At 47.0% G+C, this 18,743-nt stretch overlaps 1 protein-coding gene across 1 annotated transcript in view; it reads left to right on the forward strand.

Annotated features, from left to right (window-relative positions):
- Positions 1 to 18,743, forward strand: part of parga (poly (ADP-ribose) glycohydrolase a) — a 45,849-nt gene that overhangs the window by 15,456 nt on the left and 11,650 nt on the right. The window contains exons 11-16 of the mRNA XM_083694777.1: positions 5,725 to 5,804; positions 5,964 to 6,024; positions 7,232 to 7,307; positions 10,358 to 10,505; positions 16,717 to 16,795; positions 16,979 to 17,087. Coding sequence (XP_083550903.1) covers positions 5,725 to 5,804; positions 5,964 to 6,024; positions 7,232 to 7,307; positions 10,358 to 10,505; positions 16,717 to 16,795; positions 16,979 to 17,087 — 553 coding nt within the window. The remainder of the gene's footprint in view (positions 1 to 5,724; positions 5,805 to 5,963; positions 6,025 to 7,231; positions 7,308 to 10,357; positions 10,506 to 16,716; positions 16,796 to 16,978; positions 17,088 to 18,743) is intronic.

An 18,743-nucleotide genomic window follows, 5' to 3' on the forward strand; every position in this document is an offset into this window, starting at 1 on the left:
CGAGCTCAGTTCACATGCCTTAGAAACCCGTACCTCATTTGTTGTCTACCAGTGTAGTTTGAGTATTGCTTTAGAATCTCCATTCATTCCCACTGTCCCCCAACCTGTTGGCTTTAGCGGTGAGGGAAGACTCGCTGTGGCAGACACAGATACTGTATTGATCCTCAGTTGGTTCGTGACGGTATGTCGGAGGTGCACGCATCTGGCTCTGTGAGACTAGGTTCATGGTAATGCCCGTATTTCATACGCTCTTAGGTGACAAATGAGAGGAATTCAATGGACTGTCACACAGGAGCAGGGGTGAAATGACTCAACATTAGAACCATTTTGTTTCTGTCTGCTCCCATATGAGCTCATTTCATGACAGGTTTTAGACGGTCCTAGAAAATTATAACCCTCCTACATGCACTCTATTCACCTGTCATGTTTACAGGCTTGCTTCTGTGTAAAGGACCACAAGCATCTCATAAATTAATGCAAGTAGGGGTGACAAGGACTTGCTGTTACCCCCAGCACTGTATGTCAAGTAGGTTTTAACCCAGCCAACCGAAGGGATAAATGATCACACAATTCAGAGGAGGTAATACAAAGGTAACAAACATGTCTCCATAAGGGGGCACTACTGCCCTGAAAACCCTGGGAAAAAATAGTTGTGCATTTCCATTTGGTATTTCCTTAACCAGCTCCATAGGAAATTTTCCCAACAGCTCTTACAACAAGGGTTCATCTTAAAAACAAAACAACAAAACTAATATTAAGCTAACAATCAACTAAAGGGTATGAACAGCCCATGAACAGCCCATGAACAGCCCATGAACAGTCCAAACCATATGATGTTAAATATAATGTGAGTTACCCCTCCATACCCAGACAGCCGCTGGCCGCTTGGTTCACCAGTTGTAAAGCCTTTTCCTCAGATTCGTCCAGGGTTTCACTCGCCTTCGGCTCCTCACCGATGCCACTTCCAAGGGAGCGTATCTTTGAATGTTTATCTTTAGCTCTTCCTTTTAAATCAGGGACCTTTTTATGTAGTATTTATTGAGTTGGCACTCATTTTCCCCAAGTAAATCTTTATTTATAAGTTGAGTCTAGCAAATGAGTGATTTCGTTTGAGGTGAAGTTTTCTGGCCTGGATTTCCCCCTTTACAAGTCACAGTCCATGATAAAACGATATGAGTGAGGCGCACAAGTTATTTGAATAAGGAGTGTCTGCCTCTTCTTGTGCTCAGCATAGTAACATCTTTCGAAAATAGCTCCTCAATAGGCACAGCGAGGGTGCAGGAAAATGCGCAAGTATTTTAAGTTTCTCTTAAAATCACCCTGTAAGGTTTTGTATTTATTCAATGAAACAGATAACATAGGCAGTACAGTCAGTTATGGCTATCATCCAGTTATCATCCAGTTATCATTCAGTTATGTATTCACAGAACCTTCACTCCTCTGTTAGCATGTGCAGTGTTGTATGTGTGTATGTCACAATGGAGGAGTGTTCCATTGGAGTGTTCCATTCCACTCAGACCGTTGGTCTGTTGGAGGTAGTGACATCATAGAGCCCTAATTGAAACAAATGAGTGTTGTGATAGACTGGCTGTTCTGAAGTGCACAGCTATCCATCTCCTTCCTGTCTCTCCTGTCTTCATTTTTACCTGTCACTTTATGAAAACACACACACACACACACACTCACACACACACACACACACACACACACACACACACACACACACACTCACACACACACACACACACACACACACACACACACACTCATCCAAAGGCTTTATGTAGCAAGTGTGCCAGAAGTGTTCATCAGGAAAATGTGCATAATCTGCACATTGCAATATACGTACAATACGGTCATTAATGTGTTTTTGCAATATACGTTTGGTCCCTAATGGTGCTCTGATGAGACCTATGGAAGACTTCAGGGTATTTGGAAGCATACACTACTGCACTGCGTGGGACGAGAATGTTTTGTGGTTCAGTTCTCTGCAGGGTTCTGATTCTAGTTGCCAGATGATTCTCAGTGTTCTGGAATCTTTCTCCATCATGGAGATGAAGCATGTGTTCTATCAGATTATGGCTTCTCAATCATAGGTGTGGGGGGGTGTGTGGATTTGATTTTCAGATTATTTCTCCTGGCTCTCCAGGGCCTTAGTATGATGCCTCTTAACAGACACCTAATTGAATTGAGTTAGAATATTTGGAAAATAACGTCTCTGTAACAGAATTTGGACCGTGCTGATTATGGTGAGTAAGTGAATTTACAAGGTTGTAAACAGAGTTAAGGCTCCATTTGTTACCACCGCTGCCCACACACACACACACGCACACACAGACACAGACATACACACACACACAGACGCACACGCACACACAGACACAGACACACACACACACACACACACACACACACACACACACACACACACACACACACAGACCGTAAACTCACAACTGTACATTGGCCAGTTCTCGTCTCGATTGAATTGACCTCCATTTCTTCCAAGACCCCCTACTACTGTACACCCTGTTAGACCCCCTGCTACTGTACACCCTGTTAGACCTCCTGCTACTGTACACCCTGTTAGACCCCCCTGCTACTGTACACCCTGTTAGACCCCCTGCTACTGTACACCCTGTTAGACCCCCTGCTACTGTACACCCTGTTAGACCCCCTGCTACTGTACACCCTGTTAGACCCCCTGCTACTGTACACCCTGTTAGACCCCCTGCTACTGTACACCCTGTTAGACCCCCCTGCTACTGTACACCCTGTTAGACCCCCTACTACTGTACACCCTGTTAGACCCCCTGCTACTGTACACCCTGTTAGACCCCCTGCTACTGTACACCCTGTTAGACCCCCTGCTACTGTACACCCTGTTAGACCCCCCTGCTACTGTACACCCTGTTAGACCCCCTGCTACTATACACCCTGTTAGACCCCCTGCTACTGTACACCCTGTTAGACCCCCTGCTACTGTACACCCTGTTAGACCCCCTGCTACTGTACACCCTGTTAGACCCCCTGCTACTGTACACCCTGTTAGACCCCCTGCTACTGTACACCCTGTTAGACCCCCCTGCTACTGTACACCCTGTTAGACCCCCTGCTACTGTACACCCTGTTAGACCCCCTGCTACTGTACACCCTGTTAGACCCCCTGCTACTGTACACCCTGTTAGACCCCCTGCTACTGTACACCCTGTTAGTGGTGTAATGATGTTGCCTTGTTTGTGGGTCTCGTATCATAGCCTGTACATATGGGTACGTTTCAGACTGACTGCCAACTAAGTTGCGTCCCGCTTCTCTCTCAGACATTGCTCTTATCAAAATGCCCCTTCCACAAGGCGATCTTTTGGCAGATTGTTACGGTATGTGGATTGTCTCTCTGATTACAGCGGCTCACTTTAGACCCATAGCACACTGTTGTTTTCTTCATCTTCGTTATTCCTTATCTTCACCTTAACCCCACTTTGCCAAACCAGCGGCCTTGGATCTGTTGTCGTCGTCGTCGTCCCCGGCCACTCTGTATCTCCCCCTGCATCAGCTATCAGTGCCAGCCTGAGTGGAGAGGCCTGCGTAATAACGTTAGCGTTGATCCGGACAGAGGTGCTCCTACAACGCAGGCCGGGCCTCCTCAGCTCTGTCTTAAACCATCAGCATTTCTCGCCTGAAGCCACCGATAGAAAAACCCCCCCAAAAAAAACAGAGTTTGAGTATTTCTGAGAAGGCATGCAGAGACGACCTGCGGCTAATATAGGCTGTGATCGCTATTGCCCCCCCCCCCCCCTCCCCCCTAATTGAATGTCCACTCGTCACTTTGCTTATTGGCATCAGTAGCGTTCTAGCCTGGGCCAAGCAGAGACGTGCAGAAGGCAATCTGCCGATTGCTGTTTTGGCACAACTGTCAAGGTTGTCCTCTGTGGAGGGATGGATGGAGGGATGGATAGATGGAGGGATGGAGGGATGCAGGGAGGGTGGGAGAAGATCTTAGGGTTGTGTTTTCCTCAGTCAGAGGAGAATGGCATACTGTAGGGAAGCAGTCTACTAATCAGCTGGGGTTACCTCACCAACTGCCAAAGAGCTCCGGAACACTCACCACCTAGAGGGCCAAGTGTTCGATGTGGTGTTTACCTAGCGACAATATTCTGATTGGCTAATTTATGCATTTTTTTGTGAATAAAGTCACCCGTGGCATTCTTGAATGAGTTAATGAGTTAACGAAGACCACGAACGAGGTTGTGGTTTGTTGTAACCAATGGAAAAAGACACTGGCTCAGATTTCTTCCCATTACTTACATGATTTAAATAGATGATGGTTAGAAAGTGGTACTGTGGCTTGTTTCACATCTTTGACAGCAAAAAAGGGGGGGGCGGGCGGACGGACTCTTAATCTACTTGATTGCGAGAGACGGATAGATAGTTAACAGCATATTTCAGTCTCTTGTTTTGTAGTAATTTATTGGCTGACCTATTAATTTGTATGTTGTGTAAGTTTGTCAGCCTATCCATAGAGCAGTGATTCGTAGCTGTAATCTAAGACTAACCCTCCTCTTGTAGCTGATGTCTCGTGTCTGAGACAAGTTGCCTTCTGGGGTACATTACACCAAATTGGCTTCAGCAGCTAAGAGGGGAGAGGGATGGATGGAGGGAGGGAGAGAGAGAGGGAGAGAGAGAAAAAAAAAAACTAAGCTTACATGCAGGGGTCGACTTTCATAAATGAGCTTTTTCTCTTTCTCCCTGAAGGGCTTTTAGTGCATCAGCATTTCTTTTTTTCATTTCATTTGTTCCCCCTGTTTTTCTTCTCCCTCCCTCTGTGGTGGAAGGTGGAGGAAAGGAGGGATGAATGCTGGACTATGATTAGAAATGGGGCTGGGCTGGTTTTTAATGGGCTGGTTTTTAATGGCACCAGTATGTGGCTGGTTTTAGCAGTTTCTCCCTCTCTCTCTTTCTCTTTCTCTCTCTCTCTCCCTCTCTCTCTCCCTCACCCTCTCCCCCTCTCTCTCTCTCTCTCCCTCTCTCTCTCTCTCTCTCTCCCCCTCCCTCCCTCCCTCCCTCCCTCCCTCCCTCCCTCCATCTCCCCAAGCCTGTGGTCTTTATGTTGGGGCACTCAGGAGTAGAGACAGGGGGCCTGGGGCAGTAACATTGTTAAGGGAGATATAGGGAAGAGGAGGAGGGAGGAGGAGGGAGAGAGATAGAGGGAAGGAGATAGATAGAAGGATGGGATAGAAATCACATTAGACTGAAGGCTTGACTTCACTCACATTCCCAAGCATGAGGGAGGGAGGGAGGGAGGGAGGGAGTGGTGTGTTGCGCCTCCCCAGTGGCAGAGTGACCAGGCAGGGGGCGTACAGTACGTTGGTTAAAACGCCTGCTTCAGGTTTATCACATCAGCCCCTGAACCTGTTAGGGATAAATAGATGATACCAGGGTTGGGGGGGAATTCCTTTTCAATTCCATTTCAATTCAGGAAGTGTTTGAAACTCATTCAATTCAAATTCCAAAGTACGATTCAATGTAAAGAACACACACAGTTGAGCTGCTGACTATTGGAGCATACAGTATACCCTTGTAGTCAGATTTTTCCAATTTATTGAAAAATCACCGAACATAAATGAAAAGGAATTTGTCCCAATCATTCTGTATACAGTATTGTATTTTTTTAAGAACTTTTGTATCATATAATGAATGACACAGTCAATCTGCTAATTATTTCAGGTTATTTGAAGGCTCTAATCCGAGGAAGATTGAGAAATTGAAAACTCTGCTGTGCTACTTCAGGAGGGTCTCACAGTCCAGTAAGCATCAGTGTGCATTCGCTACTGTATACCATTCCTACTGTGTGTACTATACTCTCTCCAATTAATGAATAACCCTTCATTCTGCTCTGGTCTATGATGTATTGTACAGTATTACAGTATATGATATGATACTATTTTCTCTCTCTCTCCCCCTAGGGCCTACAGGTCTTGTGACATTCACAAGGCAAAGTCTGAACAACCCTCCAAACTGGGAAAGGTACTGCACTCTCTCACTCTCTCTCACACACACACACACACACACACACACACATCAGTGCTTTTAAGGGCAGTGCATTCTGCCTCAGGAGAATTGGGTAAAAAATGTTTCTCTTACAAATATTTTTTTAGGGACACACGTCAAGTTGAATAACCTTCCTTTATTTTTCACTGCAGAAAGAGAACAATTCTTCTTCTAAAAGTGGACATATTTGCAATAACCTCAGATACTTGAGGTCAGACCCTATAACCTCAGATACTTGAGGTCAGACCCAATAACCTCAGATACTTGAGGTCAGACTCAATAACCTCAGATACTTGAGGTCAGACCCAATAACCTCAGATACTTGAGGTCAGACCCAATAACCTCAGATATTTTAGGTCAGACCCAATAACCTCAGATATTTGAGGTCAGACCCAATAACCTCAGATACTTGAGGTCAGACCCTATAACCTCAGATACTTGAGGTCAGACCCAATAACCTCAGATACTTGAGGTCAGACTCAATAACCTCAGATACTTGAGGTCAGACCCAATAACCTCAGATACTTGAGGTCAGACCCAATGACCTCAGATACTTGAGGTCAGACCCAATAACCTCAGATACTTGAGGTCAGACCCAATAACCTCAGATATTTTAGGTCAGACCCAATAACCTCAGATACTTGAGGTCAGACCCAGTAACCTCAGATACTTGAGGTCAGACCCAATAACCTCAGATATTTTAGGTCAGACCCAATAACCTCAGATACTTGAGGTCAGATACTTTATGGGCCCCAATTTGATTCAGCAAATAGTCCAAAAATACCTTACTTCGACAGCATGATTTTAATTGTAACAACGGTTTTGAGAAAACTGATTACTCCATCAGAGTTTTTGTAAACGTTCTGAAAATGTATTGCATATCATGGAAATGTTCGACACTGTATTCAAAACACATTTTTTGCACATGTAAATCAGGGCCCGATGGCTCAGATACCAGTGATCATTACCCAAATGCCCATTTCTGTATACCAGTCTGGCTCAGATTCTCATCTTTCTTTTTCTGGGTTTTTCTGGATTCAAAGCAGTACCTAACTTGAATCATATACTTCTGGTACACTGGATTCTCATTTTTGAGGGGGGGGGGCAGAGAGAGACTGACATTTTGACCTGCTTCTTGTGTTCTGCGTCCTGCGAATAGTGTGTTAATTTCCCTTTCCGTTAGCTCCCAGACTCAGCTGACGCGGCTCCACATCACCTGTAAGGGGACGATCGAAGATGACGGATACGGGATGCTGCAGGTGGGAATGCCGTGGGAATCTCAACACATACAGATAATTATCTTCTGACTACAGGGTGCTACAGGGGACTACGGGGGTGCTACAGGGGACTACAGGAGACTACTGGGGACTACAGGGGGACTACAGGGGGCTACGGGGGACTACAGGGGTGCTACGGGGGACTACAGGGGTGCTACGGGGGACTACAGGGGTGCTACAGGGACTACAGGGGGCTACGGGGGTGCTACAGGGGACTGCAGGAGACTACGGGAGTGCTACAGGGGACTACAGGGGTGCTACAGGGACTACAGGGGGCTACGGGGGACTACAGGGGACTACGGGGGTGCTACAGGGGACTGCAGGAGACTACAGGAGACTACCGGGGACTACAGGGGGACTACAGGGGTGCTACGGGGGACTACAGGGGTGCTACGGGGGACTACAGGGGTGCTACAGGGACTACAGGGGGCTACGGGGGTGCTACAGGGGACTGCAGGAGACTACGGGAGTGCTACAGGGGACTACAGGGGGACTACAGGGGGCTACGGGGGACTACAGGGGTGCTACGGGGGACTACAGGGGTGCTACAGGGACTACAGGGGGCTACGGGGGTGCTACAGGGGACTGCAGGAGACTACGGGAGTGCTACAGGGGACTACAGGGGTGCTACAGGGACTACAGGAGACTACGGGGGTGCTACAGGGGACTACAGGGGTGCTACAGGGGACTACGGGGGACTACAGGGGACTGTTGGTACTCTTTTTCCTCCTGGCTCTTCAATGATCGTATCATGTCATGTCATACTTGGCCAGAGAATCAACGCACCTGGTTTCAGTCCAAATACTTCTGTTAACTCATTCAGTGCCGAGGGTGAATAAAGTCACCCGGATTGTCAACATCCTAGAGTACCAAGGGTGACTTTATTCACCCAAAAATGCCCAAATGAAGATGCTTCATTTTGTAGCCAATCAAAGTGTTGTTGCTAGGTAAACACCACTTAGAACACTTGGCACTCTGGGTGGTGAGTGTTCTGGAACTCTTTTTAGTTGGTGAGTTAAAGGTGACAGTTGGGATTCATTTCTCTCTGTGACCTGCAGTAGGTGTTCTCACGAGCTGCTCCTGACTGATGAAACTGATTTAAATAGCTTCTCCATTTGACATTCATTCTCTCTGCCCTCACCCCGACACACCCCAACTTTGAGCGTGTCTGTTGAGTTTGTTTGTCTGTGAATCTCTATGTATATTTTCCTGTCTTCCTGTCTGTCTGTTTTGCTTCACCTCGGCACCCCTCCCTCTCCCCTCTCTCTCCCCCCTCCCTGTCTGACAGCTGATGTTTACACATGAGTGGCTCGAAGGGGTCAGGAGGAGAGGCGGAGAGGCCCCTGGGGGAAGGTTGCGGGTGGTGGGGGGGGCGGGGGGCGGTGTGTGTGAGATGTCTCACTGGGGCCGTCCTACGGGCCAGGGGTCCTGCAGGCAGATTGACGGCTGCCTTAGCAGGATTGTGGGTGCTGGAGTTTTGATTGGGTGGACTGGGCTGTCATTCTGTCAGAGGGCTGATTGAGGGGTGAGGGGGTGAGACAGTGATTGGGCGGGGGGGGGGGGGGTCAGGAGATGAGCAGTGTGGATTGAAGAGGGGGTTACGAGTGGGGTCTACACACACACACACACACACACACACACACACACATATAAACATCACACACATATAAACATCACACACACATAAACGTCTCTCTCACACACACACACACACACATACATTTCACACACACACACACACACACACACACACACACACACAGTTCAGATGAGAGGAGTTAGATGAGCTGGCAGCTCAGACCGTCTCGGCTTTGGGCCAGTGAGCAGGACCCTGGACCCTGACTGCCTGGTAGACAGCATCACACAGAGTGGATAGCCATGGACTGCCCCTCTCTCTCTCTCTCACAGTCTAAAAACAAGCGTCACAACAAATCAAACTATGTTTTTAAGTGCATATAAAGATCGTATACATTTGGAGTCCAGGTGGATGGATTCATAGTTGTACTTTGTGATAATTATAACCCACTGTTTTATGTCAGCCCTTGGAATCTTACAGTAGTAGTTCCAAGGAGACAAAGAATACACCACTTGACTTCACTGCAGTAATAATATAATAACATACGCCATTTAGCTGATGCTTTTATCCAAAGCGACTTACATTGCAGTGAGTGCATACATTTCAGTATATATGGTCCCAAAGGGAATCAAACCCACAACCTAAGAGTTGTTAGCGCCATGCTCTACCAAATGAGTAACATGCCCTATAGGATGTCTGTCCTTAATTTAAAACACTTTGCTTTTTAAAATGTTTTGTATAGATTCATATGTTTGGCTTTGCAACAGTATAATAACAAGCTGATTAGATTATGCATCCCTAAGCAGGAACCAGTGTACTGTGGTGCTGAGACATTCATCTGTGTTAGATGACCACCGTGGATGGCAGCTAATGAAGACAAGCTAACGGAGTTATTCATTCAGACTGGAGTTGAGTTAGCCACCTAGCCCTGCAGCTGAGCTGAGTGTGCAGCTAGGGATTTACTATATACAGTGCAATATATCTGTAGTACCAGTCAAAAGGTTGGACACACCTTCTCATTCAATGGTTTTTCTTTATTTTTACTACTACTTATTTTTTCTACATTGTAGGTTAATATTGATACTGCGAGCTAGCAGTATCTTACAGTATAGGCTCCTGTGTTCCTCTGTGTAGACTACACTGCAAACAAAGGGTCAATCAATGAGTCAGACAGCTGAGCGGCCCCATCAATGCTCTCCCAGCTCACATCCCCTCTAAAGACACTTCAGCTGTCAAAGAGGAGATTCCTACACCAAAGAAACCAAAACCATTTTATTTGCCCATCAGTCAGTGAGTCAATCAGTTGGAATGTGGTATTTCTGCACATGTTTTTCTGTGATGGTCTTATATTGTATTGTACTCAAAAGTGTGTGTGTGTGTGTGTGTGTGTGTGTGTGTGTGTGTGTGTGTGTGTGTGTGTGTGTGTGTGTGTGTGTGTGTGTGTGTGTGGTTCCAGGTGGACTTTGCTAACAGGCTGGTAGGCGGAGGAGTGACGGGGCTGGGGCTGGTGCAGGAGGAGATCAGATTCCTCATCAATACTGAACTCATTGTCTCTCGCCTCTTTACTGAAGCCCTGGACCACAACGAGTGCCTCATCATCACAGGTAACACACACACACACACCCCACACCCACACACACACACACATGTGCACACACACACATGCACGTACACACGTACGTGCACCACGCACGCACACACGCATACACACACACACCGCACGCACGCACACACACACACACACACACACACACACACACATATGCTCTGTTTTGAGGTCAGACAGAGAAAAGGGACAAACCTTCACCCCACAATGTTCAAATGCAAATGTTCAATCTGGTTGACCCCTCTTGTTGGGTTGGTGGCAGTGTGTATGCCCTCTCATTCTCTCCCTCTCTCTCTCTCTCTCAGTCTCTCCCTCTCTCTCTCTCTCTCTCTCTGTTTGTCCCCTCCTCCCCTTCTGTCCCTCTGTCCTCCCCTCATCTGTATGGTTGATGTACAATAGCTGACTCCTCACACAGACAGACCAGGAGAAACACCTGCTCTCCTAAAGACACACACTCTCAATCAGACAACACACACACACACACACACATACACACACACACACACACACACACACACACACACACACACACATACTCAATCAGACACTACACTCACACACACACACACACACACACACACACACACACACACACACACACACACACACAAGCGTCCTGAGTCTGGACATTGATTTATATTGGCTGGTGTACACTGCCCTCAGATTAGCGCAATTTACACAATTTCACATCAGCAGTACACCGTACTGCTCTCATCCCTCTGAAAATCCCAAAAGATAAAATCGAAATGATGATTACGAGTGAATAGGATTGGATGTCATTCTGGCTTTCTCCCTCCCTTCCTCATAGTCCAGCGGTAATGACCGCAGTGTCTAGTGCTGTTTAGAAGACGTGAATCACCCCCTCCCATCTTCCTCCCCGTTAGTTATTCTCCCCTGCTCACTGAAGCCTATGTATTCATTGGCCTCCATTCATTTTTTTTTTTTCTCTCTCTCCCTCCATCCAATCTGAAGGTAAATCCATGACATTGATTCACTCGGGCCTGCCTTGTTATCCCTCATTTCTCGCCTGCAGAATTGCCCTATTTTTCACCCTCCAAACTCACTGTGCTTGAGTCAACCTGTTAAAGTGACCCTCCCTCCCTTACTCCTCCGCGCGCGCGCGCGTGTGTGTGTGTGTGTGTGTGTGTGTGTGTGTGTGTGTGTGTGTGTGTGTGTGTGTGTACGTTCATGTGTGCATACATGGGTGTGTTTATAGTGTGTGTGGGTGCGTGCGTGCGTGTGTACATGGTGCACGTACATCGTTCGCGTGCTCATGCATGGTTGATTTAGCTAGTGTGCCTCTGTGTATATCCTTGCTGGTGAGTTACTGGCTCATGTCTGGCCATACTAAACACATCAATCTAGCTACTCTATCTCACATTGACCATTTACCCACTTCTCAATGGTACACCTCGACTCAAATGACTCAGATGACTCAGATGACACATACGACACATACAGGACCTCTTCCATTGGGCGGGAATGAGAGGAGGAGTGTTTGTCAATCACTCTATGTACAACTGGTTCATTGTCATTTCCATCCCCAGTATTGCCACTATTATGTATTATATCTCTCTTGGTTCCCCCCCCCCTTTTTTTTCCTTCCCTCCCTCCCTCCCTCGATCTCTTTCCACTCCCCCCCCCCTCTCTCTCTCTCTCCCCCCCCCCCTCTCTCTCTGTCTCTCTCTCTCTCTCTGTGTGTGTCTCTCTCTCTATCTCTCTATCTTTCTGGTTACATGGCCTGTGAGTCCATCCCAGGTAGTACAACTTCATGGAGAGAGAGTGTGGTGGAAGTCTAGGATTTACCACTCTGTACTTTAGCTCTTCGGAGGTAAGAATCAAGAAACAAATCCTGAGTAGCCACAATATCTGAGTCCGGTATTTATTGCTTGCAAACAAGAGACAAGAGCGTAACAGCAGCCCAGCGTAGATCCGGGGGTCAGTTCAGCGCAAGTCTGACGAGACGATTATCAGAGTTGTCTTTTATACAGTTTAAACATAATGGTAGGCGCCGCCAAGGCTATCGGCTGATGGGCTTGTGTTTACATGAGAGAAGGCGGGAGAGAATGAACAATGGGGAGACTTTCTTCCTGATCAATCGGCGTTCAACATTTCACACCTAGCGGCAAGATATGTCTGTTCCCCCATTACTGCGCTCTCTCACCACTCCCTCCGAAATCACAGCTGTTCATATGGTAAATCATACAGTGCTTCTCAGAACAATGGCTATAGAACTTTAGAGGTGTGGCAAGAGAACATGTAATCACAGTAGTTACACAAGTTGTATCAGTCATATGAAAGTGTATAACCTGAAAATAGTTCTATGAATGTATTTTCCATAACAAGAGTCAAATAAAAACTGTTTCACTGATACTTTGCGTATGAATGCAGTGGATTGCTGGGGAGTTGCTGGGGACTCCCTTGTTGCTGGGGAGTTCTTCGAAGCAGTGACAAGTAGAGAAGGCAAATTGCATGTGGGCAGGAGAAAGTGGGCAGGAGGAGTCTGAGCGGCGGAGGGGTTGCATGGTCTAGTGGTCTCTCATAGACCCTTCCCTCTCCTGTCTCCACGGTGCTAATGCAGACATGAGCAGACTGGCTGTGGACGGAGAGAGAGGGAGAAACTGAGAGACAGAGAGGGAGAGAAAGAAAGAGAGGCCCCTGCCCACACTGAGTGTCTGCTTTGACAAGACTGTCCTTTATCAACACACACACACACACACACACACACACAAACACATTTATACACATTTATCAACCCTTCAGCCAGCCAATATCTTACCCTATCCCCTACCCAGCCAAGAATACTCTATCCCCTGCCCGACCCTACCCAGCCAAGAATACTCTATCCCCTGCCCTACCCTACCCAGCCAAGAATACTCTATCCCCTGCCCGACCCTACCCAGCCAAGAATACTCTATCCCCTGCCCTACCCTACCCAGCCAAGAATACTCTATCCCCTGCCCTACCCTACCCAGCCAAGAATACTCTATCCCCTGCCCTACCCTACCCAGCCAAGAATACTCTATCCCCTGCCCTACCCTACCCAGCCAAGAATACTCTATCCCCTGCCCTACCCTACCCAGCCAAGAATACTCTATCCCCTGCCCTACCCTACCCAGCCAAGAATACTCTATCCCCTGCCCTACCCTACCCAGCCAAGAATACTCTATCCCCTGCCCTACCCTACCCAGCCAAGAATACTCTATCCCCTGCCCTACCCTACCCAGCCAAGAATACCCTATCCCCTACCCTATCCCCTACCCAGCCAAGAATACCCTATCCCCTACCCTACCCTACCCAGCCAAGAATACCCTATCCCCTACCCTATCCCCTACCCAGCCAAGAATACCCTATCCCCTACCCTATCCCCTACCCAGCCAAGAATACCCTATCCCCTACCCTACCCTACTCAGCCAAGAATACCCTATCCCCTACCCTACTTTACCCAGTCAAGAATACCCTATCCCCTACCTTACCCTACCCAGCCAAGAATACCCTATCCCCTACCCTATCCCCTACCCAGCCAAGAATACCCTATCCCCTACCCAGCCAAGAATACCCTATCCCCTACCCTACCCTACCCAGCCAAGAATACCCTATCCCCTACCCTACCCAGCCTAGAATACCCTATTCCCTACCCTACCCAGCCAAGAATACCCTATCCCCTACCCTACCCAGCCTAGAATACCCTATTCCCTACCCTACCCAGCCAAGAATAACCTATCCCCTACCCTACCCAGCCTAGAATACCCTATTCCCTACCCTACCCAGCCAAGAATAACCTATCCCCTACCCTACCCAGCCTAGAATACCCTATTCCCTACCCTATCCAGCCAAGAATACTCTCCAAGGAAGAGAATGGAGGAAGGGAGGAGTTTTTGGGTGGAGCCTTTCTGTGGCGACACGTGTCCCTTCAGAGTCACCTTCAGCTCTTAGTCATCGTCCCTTTTCCTGTCCTCCCTCCATTTATTCCTTCGTCCCTCCCTCCCTCCCTCCCTCCGTCCTCCCCTCCTCCCCTCCACTTAACGTTATTACGTCTGGACAGAGATGAATTTATAACACAGCCCTGCTAATGGAATGGGCCAGCCATGGCTTCATGGATTTATTAAAACAGCAGAATATTCATTACCCGCCCACTGTCTCTGTGCTTTTACCCAAGTCTCTGTACTTCCACACATACACACACACACACACACACACACACGCATACACACACACACACGCTCATACACACGCACGCACGCACACACACACTTACACACACACACACACACACACACACACACACACACACACACATACATACATACACTATATCATCTCTCCAGCCTAGCTAATCACATTCCCGTCATAAATGCGTCCTGAAGCAGGGCCTGTAATGCATGGGGTAGTGCATCACGCCATCCTGCAAGAGCACGGAACAATTTCAGGCATTCTGGGGGAGAGGCAGAGGGACGAGGTGTAATCAGGTGATGGCCGTGCGTCTGGACGCCATCGGGGGCGGTCACCAACGTAAATCAGATCAAGGTGAAGGCGGAGATGTGTGCTGCTGATAGAGGGGGAGATACAGGAACAGGAAGTCTCCCATGTTGACTTTCAGAGCCGCGAGGCTGTGTTGTGTAAGAGGGCTCTGAGGCATCGGACAGCTGGATAGGAGCCGGGGCTCTTTGGTCTTTAGGGGCGGTTCTCTTTCTGCCTGCTCAGTCGTGGCTGTGAATAGAGAGAGGAGTCCTAGTTGTCTCACAGTACGTGTTGTTGACAAGAGCTTCCTCCATTTAATTCTGAAACCTCACAGTGTCAGACACTTTTAAACAAAGCAACTTACAGTCCAGGTACACAGGCACATCTGATACTCCACTGACAACCAATTGGTGTACAAATGTAGATTTAAATTCATGGATTTAGAAAGATGTGTGTGTATGCGTTCTTGGTGCACTGGTGAGAGGGCTGTTAGCTAGAGTGTTTTTTTGGCATGGTTGGCAGAAACCATCGTTGACGATCACGCTGTTGACCTTGAAGACCCTCAGTGTGTCGTGGTAGATCCAAACTGGCGTGTGACATCATCCTATTTCTGACGTCATCATCGACTTGAGAGGCTTGACCATTAGAGAAGCTTCACCAGTGTTGGATTGAAGTGTTGTCTAAATAGTTGTTGAATGCCGTGTGTGTGTGTGTGTGTGTGTGTGTGTGTGTGTGTGTGTGTGCGCGTGCCCCCCTTTTCTCATACTGTACTCCTATATAGTGTATTCCTATATGCCCCAGGGTCTCTCTGTAGATTCCCCTACTGTATATCTTTGGCTACGGTATCTCTGTAATGGTCTCTGTAATAGCTGGTACTGGTACTGGGGCTGTTTTAACTCATTCAGTGCAGAGGATGAATAAAGTCGCCACGGGTGACATGCTTCATTTTGTAGCCAATCAGTGTTGTTGCTAGGTAAACACCACGTAGAACACTTGGCACTGTGGGTGGTGAGTGTTCCGGAACTCTTTGGCAGTTGGTGAGTTAAAGGTCCTCTTCCTCGATAATGAAATGTAATACAGTCGTTTGTGAGATTCTGAGGCTTGGTCCTGTTGTAAGTCATTTAGCAGAAAATGTGATTAGAGTGGTGACCTTAGCTGTTTGTTCAGATTTTATGGGACGTATAGTGCTTTTGTGGCCCAAAGCTAAGGCACATTACTCTACTCTCCTTGGGAATTTCCTTGATATAAAAACTAACCTAAGAGGATGCATTATAATGTTACAGTTAGGTTAACATCAGAAAGGTTTATGGAGGGAATTCAACGTTATGAATACTTTTTATTTTTTAGCTTCAGTGTATTACGTCCCTCTGTTGAATTACTTTTGTCTTTCTGGGTCCTGCCAATTAGAGCTGAAAGCTTTCTATTTCAAACCCGAAAGCTGGTTTACTTTTTTAATCAATGATCTTTATTCATGTCAATCCAATAAATGCTGATACTGTAGTCACAGAGAGACAGAGAGAGAGACAGAGAGAGAGAGAGAGAGAGAGAGAGAGAGAGAGAATGAGGCAGAGGGAGAGAGAGAGAGAGAATGAGGCAGAGGGAGAGGAGGGAGAGAGGGAATAAGAAAGAGAGAGAGAGATTCCCTAACTTAATTTAAGAATGCATTTTAGACTGCACAATGAATGGATTTCCAGTGTGCCTGCTGATGGCGTGCCTAACCCGGTCTGTTCTGTGGTCTTGTCTTGCAGGAACGGAGCAGTACAGTAAATATGCAGGCTATGCCGAGACTTACAAGTGGAAGGAGAGTCACAAGGATGAGATACCCAGGTATACATCTGAACTGCTTACTGTTCGTATTGGTTCATTTGAAACAAAAACAAAGTGAATAATCAAGGTCACTCGAAGGAAGGAAATGTGGAAGGATCTTTTGTGATTCCGTACGCAATACACTCCAGTTTCGCCAGCATTATATATTATATCTCTCTCTCTGTCTCGCCTTCCCTCCCTCAGGGATGAGTGGCAGAGGCGTTGTACGGAGATCGTGGCATTGGATGCTGTGAAGTACAGACACTTCCTGGAGCAGTTCCACCCTGAGAAGATGACCAGGGAACTCAACAAGGTGAGACTAGAGTAGAGAAGCCACTCACGAATGTTCACACCCTCCCGGCTACTGCCTGTACCCTTACCGCCTGTCCCTTACTACCTGTCCCTTACTGCCTGTCCCCTTACCGCCTGTCCCTTACTGTCTGGCCCTTACCGTCTGGCCCTTACCGCCTGTGCCCTCACCGCCTGTGGCCTTACCGTCTGGCCCTTACCGTCTGTGCCCTTACTGTCTGGCCCTTACCGTCTGTGCCCCGTCTGTCCCTTACTGTCTGTGCCCTTAGATCTTACCGTCTGTCCCTTACCGTCTTCCGTGTTCTAAAGGCAGAACGGGAGGGACATCCTCACGCAGGAAATCCAGCTATCGTTCTTCCTCTGAGCCGCCTCCTCTGCTTCCTCCATTTAATTCTGAACCTCACAGTATCAGACACAAAGCAACTTACAGTCCAGTACAGTGAGGGCACAGGTGCTCTTTTAATATTCACCAGAACACTGTAGTGGAAGTTCATATCCTCTCTTCCTCCCACCTGGCCATGGTTACAACAGGTACATCCGATTCTCCACTGACAACCAATTGGTGTAAAAATGTAGATTTAGATTCATGGGTTTAGAAAGAACACTTTCAGCATAAGCCATCGTTCATAAAACTCCATACATAAGATGGTGTTAATTTAGGGCCCTATGTCTTTTTTCTTTGTTGGGAAAGAGCTGTCAGCCATGGAGAAATGAAAACTGTTGCCTGTTGCTTGTTAAATTGAAAGATTTCCCCCTTTTTAAACAAAGAGCATTGAATGAACTGAGATGTGGTGTGTACGTCCATTTAGAATGGGCTATAAATGACAACCGTCTGCACTGTGATTGACAGGGCCGTCTAAAGATGTCATCCATCCACATCACTGCTTTCACTCCGGGTACTCTTGCTGTCACAAATGACTTCATAAAGCCCACCACACCTGCTGTTGTAGAGGGGACATTTGGACACCATCTCAATCAATCATTCATGTTCCTATTTAACAGGAATTTCCGATCTCGTGGCTTCATACAATTGGGAATACGAAAGTGTTTAATATACTTAGACGTCATTGAAACTTGTAGTCCTTTTTCCTGAGTTTTGTCCTGATGTTGTTCTAATCAAAGGAAGAGGAGGGTGTATATTTTGATGTAGTGGTATATATTACATATATGGACTGGTACGTTACACACTGACCATATATGGTCATTTTAAACCACATATGGACTGGTACGTTACACACTGACCATATATGGTCATTTTAAACCACGTATGGACTGGTACGTTACACACTGACCATATATGGTCATTTTAAACCACGTATGGACTTGTACGTTACACACTGACCATATATGGTCATTTTAAACCACGTATGGACTGGTACGTTACACACTGACCATATATGGTCATTTTAAACCACGTATGGACTTGTACGTTACACACTGACCATATATGGTCATTTTAAACCACGTATGGACTGGTACGTTACACACTGACCATATATGGTCATTTTAAACCACGTATGGACTTGTACGTTACACACTGACCATATATGGTCATTTTAAACCACGTATGGACTTGTACGTTACACACTGACCATATATGGTCATTTTAAACCATGTATGGACTTGTGTACGTTACACATTTAGAAATATCCTACCTTCT

Source organism: Argentina silus (assembly GCF_951799395.1).
Source record: "Argentina silus genome assembly, chromosome: X".
NCBI classification, from domain to species: Eukaryota; Metazoa; Chordata; class Actinopteri; order Argentiniformes; family Argentinidae; genus Argentina; species Argentina silus.